We start from the raw sequence: 12,543 nt of genomic DNA on the forward strand, positions 1-12,543 counted from the left end.
CTTTTGCTTGCATAGTCTATATCTGACAGGTGACTTTCATTGTAGGTACTACAAGAATACACAAGCGATGACATGAATGTGGCTCCTGGTGACAGAGTCTGGGTCCGAGGCTGGTTCCCCATTCTGTTTGAGCTCTCCTGCATCATCAATAGGTGCAAGCTAGATGTGCGGACAAGGTAACTGTGTCTCAGGGCGGTGCCCCTCCCATCACTGAATGAGCCTCAGTCACCTGCTCACCTGATCCCATGCTCTCCCCCTCTCTTCTCTGCTGTTCTCTTCCCCCACCCCCTTCCCTCTTCTGCTCCTGGCTTTGTTTCCTGCAGAGGACTCACGGTCATGTTCGAGATCATGAAGAGCTATGGCCACACCTTTGAAAAGCACTGGTGGCAGGACCTGTTCAGAATCGTGTTCAGGATTTTTGATAATATGAAACTCCCGGAGCAGCAGTCGGAGGTAGGTGATGACTACAGCGCAGCTGGGATGGGATGGGAGACGAGCCTCTCTGGCCTTTGTCTGCCTCTGGGGGTTGTGTCCTCATCTACATGGAAGTCTTAAATACTGAGCCACTTGAGATGTGTTTTAAAAATGGGAACACCCTTCCTGGCACTCTTCTACCAATATCAACTAATAGAAGAAGCCCTCCCTGTCTGAGGACGAGTGGAAATAAATCACCACGCTCTGCCTTTTTGGCCCTGAGGCATCGTACCTGCCAGATCAGCAGGGCACCTGACTGGTTCACTTAACTTCTGAACAATCAGTAAAAAGTGGAGTGACTCTGTCCCTTCAAAAACACACTTAAAAGGGTTTTTAATATGAAGTTGCAGTCAGATGATGTCAGCAAATATTAGGCCTTTTTTAAAAAGATGTGAGATGTTTTTAGTTGTCTTCGTTATTTCTCCCCTGGAGGTAAAGGGCTGAGGAGAAGGCATTCTAGCTCAAGATTTTAAGATGGGAGAGTAACTTTTTTACCTTCTTTTAGGAACAGCATTCCCTCCCTCCCCCTGATATGGAAGGAACATATACTTAATATGGAATATTAGGAATATAAAAAACATCATTTAAAATCATTCCAAAATTAGAGTTAATGTTTTGGCAAGTTTTCCTCTGTCTTTTATGTAGATTAAATAAGGTTGTTGAATGGACCTGGTTATAGTGTAGATACAGTTTTCTAATCTTATATTAAGGTAATTAAAATTTTTCTTCATTATAAAACAAATTGGAAAACAGAAAAAATTTAAGCACCCACAGTTTAAAACTTCCACAGGTTACCACTGTTAACCCCTTCAGATATGCCGTGTGTGTTGTGTGTGTGTGTATTATACACTTTTCTTTTTTTAACAAAAATGGAATCCCGTCATATACTGGGAACTGCTTTTTTAACTTAATGTGTGTTTTTTTACAACTGCAGCTTGTCCTCCACAATGTTTTTAAGGACTGCAAAACATTCCTATCTGTGGATGTTCCATAGTCCACGGAAGATTGTTTCCAATTTTCCTTTAGACAGCAATGAAATGAACATTTTGCAGCTACAGTTTGCTTTTAGGAGAAGTGGTCTGACTGCCAGGTTTGGGGCTTGCACATCACTGAGGCTTTTGATACTTCTAGTTGACCTCCAAATACACTTACAGCTATTCACACTTCTGCCAGCAATGTATGCGAGTTACCGCTTCCCCGTATCCACTCCAGCTCTTTGTAATTTATTTAATCATTAATTTGATAGGCCAGAGATGTGAGAGTGACACATCTACTGGTTGCCTCCTGCATGCACCCTGACCAGGGCCAGAGATCAAACCCACAACAAAGGTATGTGCCCTTGACTGGTAATCAAACTTGGTACCCTTCGGTCCATAGGCCAACGCTCTAACCACTGAGCAAAACCAGTCAGGGCTAGACATTTCTTCAACATAGTTTTTTCGGATATATATCTAGAAGTAGAATTTATTGGATCATATGGTAGATATATATATATATATATTCTTTTATTCTTTTTAGGAGCCTCCATACTGTTTTTCATAGTGGCTGTACCAATTTACAGTACACAAGTGTTCTCTCTTCTCCACATCCTCTCCAGCATTTATCTCTTGTCTTTTTGATGAATACCATTCTAACAACTGTGAGGAGATATCTCATTGTGGTTTTGATTTTCATTTCCCTAATGTTTAGTGATGTTGACTACCTTGCCCTGTGGCTATTGGCCATTTTTATATCTTCTTTGAAAGATGCCTATTTACTCATTTTTAATATTTAAATTTTTGATGTATGGTATATTTAGCATAATCTTATATTCATTTTTTCCAAATCATTAGAAATTTTTGTAAGTAATACTTTGAATGACTGTTTAATGTTCTGTCAAATGGATGTACTCGATTTAATCGCACATTGCTGGACATGAGTTTGTATCTGTGTTTACAGTGTATAAATACCAGTGTGATAAACATAAACCTCACCCACACAAATCTTTGATTATTTCTTTTGGGTTCATTCCTAGAAGTGTTATTGCACCAATGGATGTGAACTGATAGGACTGTTGATACACGATGCTAGATTGCTTTCTAGAATAGTTTGTCAATGATGTCTGGGACTGAGAGGTCTTTAAATATTATCTTTTTACTGTTTTTCCAGAAATCTGAGTGGATGACAACAACTTGTAATCATGCACTTTATGCTATTTGTGACGTATTTACCCAGTTTTATGAAGCTTTGAATGAAGTTCTTCTTTCTGATATATTTGCACAGTTGCAGTGGTGTGTAAAACAAGGTATTCTATGTCTCTAGGCATCATTTATCTTGACATAGTCCTTCATGAGAGACTAATTTTTTCCACATATAAAAGCATGGCTATAATGACAAAGAGTACACTGTATCATTTCATTCAAGGGAGGGGAACCTTTTTTCTGCCAAGGGCCATTTTGATATTTATAACATCATTCACAGGCCATACAAAATTATCAGCTTAAAAATTCGATGCTATATTTGGTCAAACATTTAATAACTCACCCTAATGCCTTGGCAGGGCCAGACCAAATGATTTTCCCAGCCTTAGGCGGCCCTCTAGCTGGATGTTCCCCACCCCTAATTTCATTGGTGAAAATGTATTTTTAAAATTTTAATTAGAACATAAAAACAATCAACCAAGTCAGCTTATATTTCTTTAAGATGGGATGTATTTTTATATTTTAAAAGATGTACCTTTTTGTAAGTTACACTATTCTTTTCTATTTTTGTCTGTGTTTAAAATTTTCTATAATAAAATGTTTTTTAAATGTACTGTGGGAGCCCTAACCGGTTTGGCTCAGTGGATAGAGCATCAGCCTGCGGACTCAAGGGTCCCAGGTTCGATTCCGGTCAAGGGCATATACCTTGGCTGCGGGCACATCCCCAGTGGGGGGCGTGCAGGAGGCAGTTGATCGATGTTTCTCGCTTATCGATGTTTCTAACTCTCTATCCCTCTCCCTCCCTCCCTGTAAAAAATCAATAAAATATATTTTTAAAAAATAAAATAAAATAAATGTACTGTGGGAGTCAAGAGCAATAGCTTCATCGATGGACATTTTTTGTTTTAATACTTAGGTGTTTATTTAGTGTGCATTAGGAAAAATACCCACATAGCACATTAGATCTGGATGCATTAGATAGTTTTGGCTTCGTAAGATGAGGCTTAATTTAAGCTTTTCAAAAAGTGACTCAGTTTTAAAATAAATGATAAAGCAGTTGATACTGATATGGCAAAAATTGGAAAAATAGAATTTGAATGACTACATTTTTAAAAACACTGTTCTGATCCTTCCCATCTTCTTTTACCATTTCTCATACAAGAAGCCAGTTAATTAGGTAGCAAAATGTTGACCTTCTTCCGATCCCTAGCAGTAAAGCTATGAGAAATAATTTCTCCCCCACTTGAACTATAAAAATGTTAGTACTATCTGTAGCAATCCTGCATTAATTAAAAGCCTATAAACCCACCAGTGGCATAGTCTCCACTTCACAACATGAAGCATCAGCAATCTGTTTGGAATCAAAGAGCAGTTGAAGTTTAATGATAGATATTATTTTATTTTACAGATAATGAGCAGTTGGCTCGATCAGGTACAAATTGCTTAGAAAACTTAGTAATATCCAATGGAGAGAAATTCAGTCCTGATGTCTGGGATAAAACGTGCAGTTGTATGATGGATATTTTCAAAACAACCATCCCACATGTGTAAGTGTCAGTGTGATTGTCGTTATTTGTTTGTGTGTGCAGTGGAGTCTTAGAGCTCTGCGTTGCCTTTCAAGTGATCATTTTCCTTTTCTGCATTTTCTCAAGCTTGCTGACGTGGAGGCCTGTAGGAATGGAGGAAGACTCATCAGAAAAACATTTGGTAAGATTTCTTTTTGGTTCTCTTTTCTCGTTTTATAGTAAAAGATTTAGCAGCCCAAAGAGTTAATGCTTTCCTGATGGGAAGTGAGTTAAAATCGTTGTAAGATCTAAAAACGATACATGTTCATTAACACGGTTTTTCAAAAGTGTAGAAAAATATTACGAAAATAAGTCATCTCACTCAATAAAAAACACAAAACATTTCTAGTTTTTTCTTATGTGACTGCACTCACGTAACCCACATATTTGAAATTTGGCTTACTTGGCACATAATGTATTAACATTGTGAGCATTTTCCCATATTTTAAATATTCTCTGAGAACAGCCTTTTCAGTAGCTGCACGTTATTATAATTTATTTAATGAATTCTCCCTTGTTGGATAGGTCAGTTCCCATACTTCACTGTTATAAATACTTCCGTGTAATTTTCTTTATTTATAATCCTCCTAAGTAGAGAGTGCATTTTCTCTCCACCAATGAAGTAGTAGTTTTTAGGGGGTTTTTTTGTTTATTTGTTTGCTTGTTTTCAGAATAAATTAATCATTTGTATAGAAAAGAATGTTCAGTATATGCCATACTTTCATACCTGGCTTTCCAACTAAGCAAGGATTAACTAGAGCAGTGATGGCGAACCTATGACACAGGTGTCAGAGGTGACATGCGAACTCATTTTTTTGGTTGATTTTTCTTTGTTAAATGGCATTTAAATATATAAAATAAATATCAAAAATATAAGTCTTTGTTTTACTATGGTTGCAAATATCAAATAATTTCTATATGTGACACCAGAGTTAAGTTAGGGTTTTTCAAAATGCTGACACGCCAAGCTGAAAAGGTTCGCCATCACTGAACTAGAGCATCAGCTGCAGCATGTTGACACTTACTAAACGTTAACAATACATTGGCTGTATAACGGAAGTTATACACAGACTACCAAGTAGTAGTTGTTTTTTGTGTGCAGCAACATAAAGTTCTAATTCAAGTCCCACTTTAAAATACTTTGGTTTACCAGTATTTTACAAGTGTTTGTAATTTATTTTAAATGTGTTTTTATATTGATTTCAGAGAGGAAAGAAGGGGAGAGAGAAACATCAATGATGAGAATCATCAATCAGCTGCCTCCTGGACCACACATGCATGCACACACACACAAACACACACACACACACACAATTGAGCCCGCAACCCGGGCATGCTCCCTGACCAAAAACCGAACCGTGACCTCCTGGTTCATGGGTCAACACTCAGCCACACCAGCCAGGCAGTGTTTGTAATATTAACGTCTAGTCCCAAATAACAAAAAGGGCATTAGATTTCAAAAGGCATTTTGGGATATAGCAACTTTTCTTGAAGCCCATTATTTAAACTTTCTGGTGGGTTTTTTTCATTTTATAACTTTTTTATTTTTTCAATTATGGTTGACATATTCAATATTATATTAGTTTCAGGTATATAGCATCGTGGTTAGACATTTATATAACTTACAAAGTAATCCCCCCAATAAATCCAGTATCCCCATGACACCATACATAGCTATTAAACTCTGTCTTCTGTAGTCAGTTTAAAAAGGAAAAAGGGCGAGCTATTGCACTAGTTTATTTTTTAATTTGATCTCATTAAAATTTGGTCATGCTCATTGTTAAATCATATGTCGAGAAATGCCCTCTAAATTGGAATGAGAAAATATGAAGGTTTAATGGAGGGAAGAAATCATTGAAATTCGTAATCTTTCCTGTGCAGCCTCTGAGAAGTGTCACTTTAAGCATGCAATGTAATTGTACTTCAAGCTGAGCAAGACACTTACGTTTAAGTTGGGCCCCAGTGTTAAAACAGGCACCGCTCTCCTTAGGTGCTGAATTACAGATGAAGAGAAAGTGACCGTTGTTTTTCTCTCTGGTTTACTTTTAGGATGTGGATTTGGACCGCCAGTCTCTAAGCAGCATAGACAAAAATGCCTCTGAGAGAGGCCAGAGCCAGCTCTCTAACCCCACTGATGAGAGCTGGAAAGGTAGACCATACGCAAGTAAGACCACTTTTTTATTTTTTATTTATTTTAAATAGGTAACACATTTACATGGTTCAGATACTCAGAAGACACAAAAGGGTAAACATGACCACGCTGTGCCTCAGTCTGCCAGTTCCTTCCCATCTGGCCGCCAGTACCTCCAGTTTCTTATGTGCCTTTCCAGAGACATTTGTTCATATGCAAGAAATGCTTATCCATGACACACCAATATATATGTACACATAGATAGTTACAGATATATATATATACTACATATAGATACTGTATATACATTTACATCAATTCTCTCCTCTTTATGCAAATTGTAGAATACTATGCATTATTATTTTATCACTTAATATATCTTAGAGCTTATTCAAAATCAGTACCTAAGCAGCTTTCACATTCTTCTGCACGATTGTATATTATTTCAGTCTGTAGGCGTTATTTGTGTAATTGGGTCCCTACAAAAAGACATTTGTATTATTCCCACTATTTTTATGTTACAGTCAATACTGCATGAATCACCTAGTGTGCATCATTTATGAATTTTTCTGTTACCATATGACCCAAATTTCTAGTCATTGGATTGCAGGGTTAACTGATAAGTGCTATTTGCCATTTTGGCAGATAAGTCCAGATTGCTGCCCATTAAGGTTATACCTGTTTACATGATCTCTGGAAACACCTAGGTGATATTTGGTATATTTGGAGTCATTTTAATTTGCAGCTTTTTAATAATGAGTGAGACTGAGCCATTTTTTAATGTGTTTAAGAAGCAGTTCTATTTTCTTTTCTATGAACTATCTTCATAATCTTTGCTCATTTTGTATTGGTTGTTGCTCTTTTTTTATTGGTTTGGAGGAGCTCTTTTTGTGCTAGAGATCCCTTTTCTGGATGTTAGCTTCAAATTACTTTTACCAATTTGTATCTTATGGTGTTGCTTCTGGTGTTTTTTGCTGTCTGTCACTTTCTTAAAAAAAAATATGTTTACCAGTTGCTATGAGCCAAGCACTGAACAGTGTGTTTCATGTGTGTGACCCCATGTAACCCTTATGCTAGCCCTCTGAGGTGGTAGTTTTACATTTCAGTGGCCTGGGACTCATACCCATGGCATGACCTGCAATATGTAGTAGAGTTGTGATTCAGGCACACTTTGGCTAACTGAGAAATCAGAACCGTTCTGATGTGAGTCCGCTCTTTTTAAAGTTATGTGCCCCATTGTTTTTCTTCCTAACATACTCACCCACTTCTCAACATGCCAGGCTGTAGGTGTTAGCATTGCCATTAACTTCTTAACAGCACATCAGACAAAGCCATGTGTTCATTATCTTTTGAAGGCATAAAATCTAATCCCCCTTGAAATGCATTACCAAGGCACCATGCTGGAGACTGATGCACTGTTCCCACTAACCAGCACAGCCATTTCCCCATGTCCCTGAGAGCATGAGCACTGTTGCCTCATCAACTCCAGGTAAAGGGCTGGCTTGTGTATGGGGAGCAAGTGTAGAACCTCTGTCAGTGCAGCAAAACAGCTGTACGCTGAGAGACGCCTGGGACTCAAGACCCTGCCGTCCCTCCAAGGAGCATGTTGGTTTCTCCAGGCTCCCATCTCGCCTCCCTTCTAGGCTTCAGCTCAGTGAGCAGAACAGCAGGAGAATCTCTTCCTCTGCTTGTATTGTTTTCTTTCCTTGTTCTTATTTTTGGTCAACGATGCATAATTGAATTGGTGTAAGTTACAACATTGCAACTCCACTGTATTCTTTTTTAATTAAAATGAATTCTCCATGGAGATCTTACATAATTTCATAGCCACTTTCAAAAACTTGAAGATGACCCATGCTTATTTGCCGTCACTAAACACTTCATTTAGTGTTTTCCATATTCTGATTCTATAACAGTAAGTTGAATAGAAATCTATACTTTTACTATAGTTAAGTCAGTTAACACCTATCAAGTGCCTGACATAGGCTGCCCCTGAGCCCAGGAATTTAGAAGAAAAGATGGCTGCAACACTAGTCAGAGTCTAGCAGAAACCCCACCGATAATACGGACAGGGAAAATTCAACATAAAGAATTATTAACTAGTCAAAGATGGGATAACCACCAAAAGGGGTACACGACTCTTGAAGTAGGAAATGCAGAAAGCAATCCTGTCTCCAGGGCAATCCAGAACTAAGAACTTAAATGAGCCCCGCCCTTCAAGACCCAGATACAACCTCTTAGGAGCGTCTGGCCACCATAGGAACCTGTGGCCTCCTGTGTCTAGGGCACAGCCCTGAGCTGCTTTGTAGGCGTGGCCCACAAGGTGACTGGAGGACACTGGACTTCCATAGCTGATTCCTCTCCTTCTTCGGGTCTTGGTCTTTGGTCAAATACTACATTTTCAGAGAGGCCTTTCCTGACCACATTGCTTAAATTTGCAAACCAATCCTGACCCCATCTTTACCTTATCCCCACCCCTACGTACATCTTCATCATTTGACATACTCTGTCATACACTTAGATACCTTGTTTGTTGTCTGTTTCTTCCATGGGAGCAGGGATTTTTATCTTGCTTATTCATTGTTAGGCCACAGCATCAAGAACCGTGCCTGGCACATAGTAGGAGCTCAGTGAATATTTATCCAATGCTGGCTGAATTATTATTAGGGTTAATCTTTATCATCTAATATAGATCAGAAACTGTTTGCCAGCCTCCTCATCAAGTGCGTGGTCCAGTTGGAATTGATACAAGCCATTGACAACATCGTGTTCTACCCAGCAACAAGCAAAAAAGAAGATGCCGAGCACATGGTTGCTGCCCAGGTAATGAAAGCAGGCCTTGAGAAGGGCATCCTTGCTCCTGGGGAAGTTGTGCAGGTGCAGTGGTGTGCTGGAACCAGCTGGTACTGGCTCGCAGGAGCCCATCATTCTCGTCTTTTCCCAACCCCGTGTTCAACATCATATTGGCCCTAGCCGGTTTGGCTCAGTTGGTAGAGCATCGGCCTGTGGATTGAAGGGTCTCAGGTTCGATTCTGGTCAAGGGCACATGCCTGGGTTGTGGGCTCGATCCCCGGTTGGAGGCATGCAGGAGTCAGCCAATCAGTGATTCTCTCTCATCACTGATGTTTCTATCTCTCTCTCCCTCTCCCTTCCTTTCTGAAATCAATAATATATTTTTAAAAAATAATAATATTGGTAGCTTCAGATTGGCCGAGATGGAAGTATTTACACCACAGAAATCAGCAAACGCTAAACATCAGGGCTTCTTTTTATTTTTATTCCCCAGAGAGCCAATTTACCAGCATACCATTGCTCAGATGCCATCCCCACATTTAATGTTATTAATCACAGGACTACTTCTCATAATTGGTATATAATTTAACTGCAAATAACTGAGAGGGAAACATATGCAGATAATACCAGTTTTTCCTTGAGAAAGTTCACGTTTTGTTTTACATACGCAATCTTCTGTGCACACCAGTATTCTTGGAAATAGAGAATTGAGTGTCCAAAACATGAACAGTAACCTTATACCATGGGTTTCAAACTTAGGTGCCTCAGGGGCTAGCAGATCCTGTGAGTGCTTGCTGCAGGCTGGGTGTTACTGACAGAGAGCCCCAGTCAGAGCCAAAGCCATACCCAGCTCCAGTGGTGCTGCTGTAGGGGAGGCAAGTCTTGATGGTCTTCCAGTTTTCAGGAGAAACCAGAATTAAGATAGTTTCAGATGGGAAAGCACCTAATTAAGTACTATAATTACTTATGAACAAAACATCTGTGGGCCAAAGGCTGTATTTTTTAAGTGTACAATTTGGTGGTTTTAGTATATTCACAAAATTGTACAAATATCACCACGGTCTAATTCCAGAATATTTTTTGTCACTGCCAAAGGGAATGCCCTAACCATTAGCAGTCACTTTCCATTCCCTTCTGGTTCCAGCCCTTAGTAACCACTAATCAAATCTACTTCTGGATTTGCCTAATCTGGTTATTTCATATTAATGGAATCATATAATATGTGTGCTTTGGTGTCTGGCTTCTTTAACTTAGCATAATATTTTCTAGTTCCATTCATGTTGCAGCCGGTATCAGTACTTTATTATTATTAAACTAGTGGCTCAGTTCATGAAATTTGTGTACGGGGGGAGGGGGGGATCCCTCAGCCCAGCCTGCACCCTCTCCAATCAGGGACCCCTTGGGGGATGTCCGACTGCCAGTTTAGGCCCAATCACAATCTGGGACCGCTGGCTCCTAATCGCTCACCTGCCTGCCTGATCGCCCCTAACCTCTCTGCCTGCCTGCCTGATCGCCCGTAACTGCTGTCCCCTGCTGGCCAATTTGGTTCTGATTGGTCAGTTTCTATGCCAGTCAGCATCAAAAGCTCCACCTCCAAGGCAGCCATTGGCTCCTCACACCCAGATTTGGTTCTGATTGGTCGGTTTCTATGCCAGTCAGCATCTCCGGACCTGATCAGAGAGGTGAGGCTGATCAGCAGCCCCCTTGGAGGCCCAGAGAAAAACAGAGGCGCAGCTGCTGGTGAAGCCCCGAGAGAAAGAGAGAGGCAACGGCTGATCAACAGCTGCCATGGAGGCTGCAGATCAGACCCTGCCTCTCTCTTTGGGACTGACTTCCCGTGTTTGGTCAAGCCTTCGTTCAGTCATTATGGACCCTGGGTTTTTATATATTAGGATACTAGAGGCCTGATGCACAGAATTTGTGCAAGGGGCTCGGCCCTCTCAGCCACAGCAGTTTGCCTCAGCCCTCGCAGCCCCAGCTTCGTCCAGAAGGACGTCTGGAAGGTTGTTTGGCTGTCTGGTCTAATTAGCATATTATGCTTTTATTATTATAGATAGATTTATAAGGACTCTCAGTTCTGTTACATGGATCTTTATGTCTACCTTTATGCCAGTTACCACAAGTCTTGATTACTGCAGCTTTTTATTGAGTTTTGAAATTGGAAAGTATGAGTCTTCAAACTTTGTGCTTTTTTTATATATGTAAGAGTTTATTTGAGCCAAACTGATGACATTGCCAGGAAGCAAGATCTCCAATGCTCTTCTCTTTTCAAGACATTTTGGCTTCTCTGTGTCACTTACATTTCATATGAATTTTAAGACAGCTTGTCAGTTTCTACAAAGAAGTCAACTGTGATTTTGATAAGCTGTTGACTCTATAGGTCAATTTGGAGAATATTGCAAACTCTGCTCCTTTTGTCCTCTTGTAACCTCTGCCTTATGAGGAGGATGGGGTCCATTCCAAGAAGGCTTAAGGGATATAAAATCCCTGATTACATCTCACATCTCAGGCAACGTGTTCAATAAAAATTTCTAGCATTTCACACATGTTTTTATGCATTGTTTTCTTCACATTGGAAAGCACAGTTGTCGAACTTAACCCTTTGTTCACTGTAAGCATCTATAGACGCAGGGGTTTCTGTTTTGGATGCGTGGCAGTTAAATGGTTAAGTTCATTCATCACCTGATGAAGCTAAAGATTCCAGTTAGGCTTTGCTTAATAATTTCTGCCTTTCAGGGAGTATATTTTGAGACTTACACTTTCTGTCACAGAAAATACTACAGTTTGATTTTGCCATTTCCAATTTCTTTATAAAATAAAAAGAGAACAATGCACTCCTGTAGTGAAATAATTGGAGAAATATACAGTGTTCGTACCCTGAAGGCAATACTGACCAAACTGAAACATTGGCCAGCAAAGCCCTCCGCTGTGCAAGAGCTCAGAATATTCTCTCACCAGACAGTGTGCAGAGTCTAAGTGGGAAATAGTTCAGGGTGTTGAGGAATGCAGTCTAGTCTGTCTTACACAGAGGACAGGACTTTTGGAGAGTATAACTCCCTGTATCAGATATTACAATGTCCAAAACCATTTCATCTTCCTTACTTAGTGCTCTGTCCTCCCCTCTAGCAAGACACGCTGGATGCGGACATCCACATAGAGACGGAGGATCAGGGCATGTATAAGTGCATGTCTTCCCAGCACCTCTTCAAGCTTTTGGACTGCTTGCAGGAGTCCCATTCATTCTCAAAAGCCTTCAACTCCAATTACGAGCAGCGAACTGTCCTATGGCGAGCAGGTGAGGACACACAGCAGATAGGACAGGCGGCCACAGTGGTTATCACCCTAAAACCTTAAAGCCTTTGAGAGGTTCCTGATATTGTACACATAGCTGCAATAACTT

The 12,543-nt window shown here is 40.0% G+C and overlaps 1 protein-coding gene across 10 annotated transcripts in view; it reads left to right on the plus strand.

Annotated features, from left to right (window-relative positions):
• The window catches only part of ARFGEF2 (ADP ribosylation factor guanine nucleotide exchange factor 2), an 85,651-nt gene that overhangs the window by 66,035 nt on the left and 7,073 nt on the right, over positions 1-12,543 (plus strand). For 5 of the 10 annotated variants that reach the window (XM_036321757.1, XM_036321758.1, XM_036321761.1 and 2 more), the window contains 8 exons: positions 46-176; positions 324-453; positions 2,623-2,758; positions 4,063-4,201; positions 4,307-4,361; positions 6,269-6,383; positions 9,043-9,173; positions 12,270-12,438. In XM_036321757.1, coding sequence (XP_036177650.1) covers positions 46-176; positions 324-453; positions 2,623-2,758; positions 4,063-4,201; positions 4,307-4,361; positions 6,269-6,383; positions 9,043-9,173; positions 12,270-12,438 — 1,006 coding nt within the window. Of the gene's footprint in view, positions 1-45; positions 177-323; positions 454-2,622; positions 2,759-4,062; positions 4,202-4,306; positions 4,362-6,268; positions 6,384-9,042; positions 9,174-12,249; positions 12,439-12,543 lie in introns of those variants that run through there. The other 5 variants (XR_004969908.1, XR_004969905.1, XR_004969906.1 and 2 more) reach the window with 2 other exon arrangements.

Source organism: Myotis myotis, unplaced genomic scaffold, assembly GCF_014108235.1.
Source record: "Myotis myotis isolate mMyoMyo1 unplaced genomic scaffold, mMyoMyo1.p scaffold_m19_p_9, whole genome shotgun sequence".
NCBI lineage: Eukaryota > Metazoa > Chordata > Mammalia > Chiroptera > Vespertilionidae > Myotis > Myotis myotis.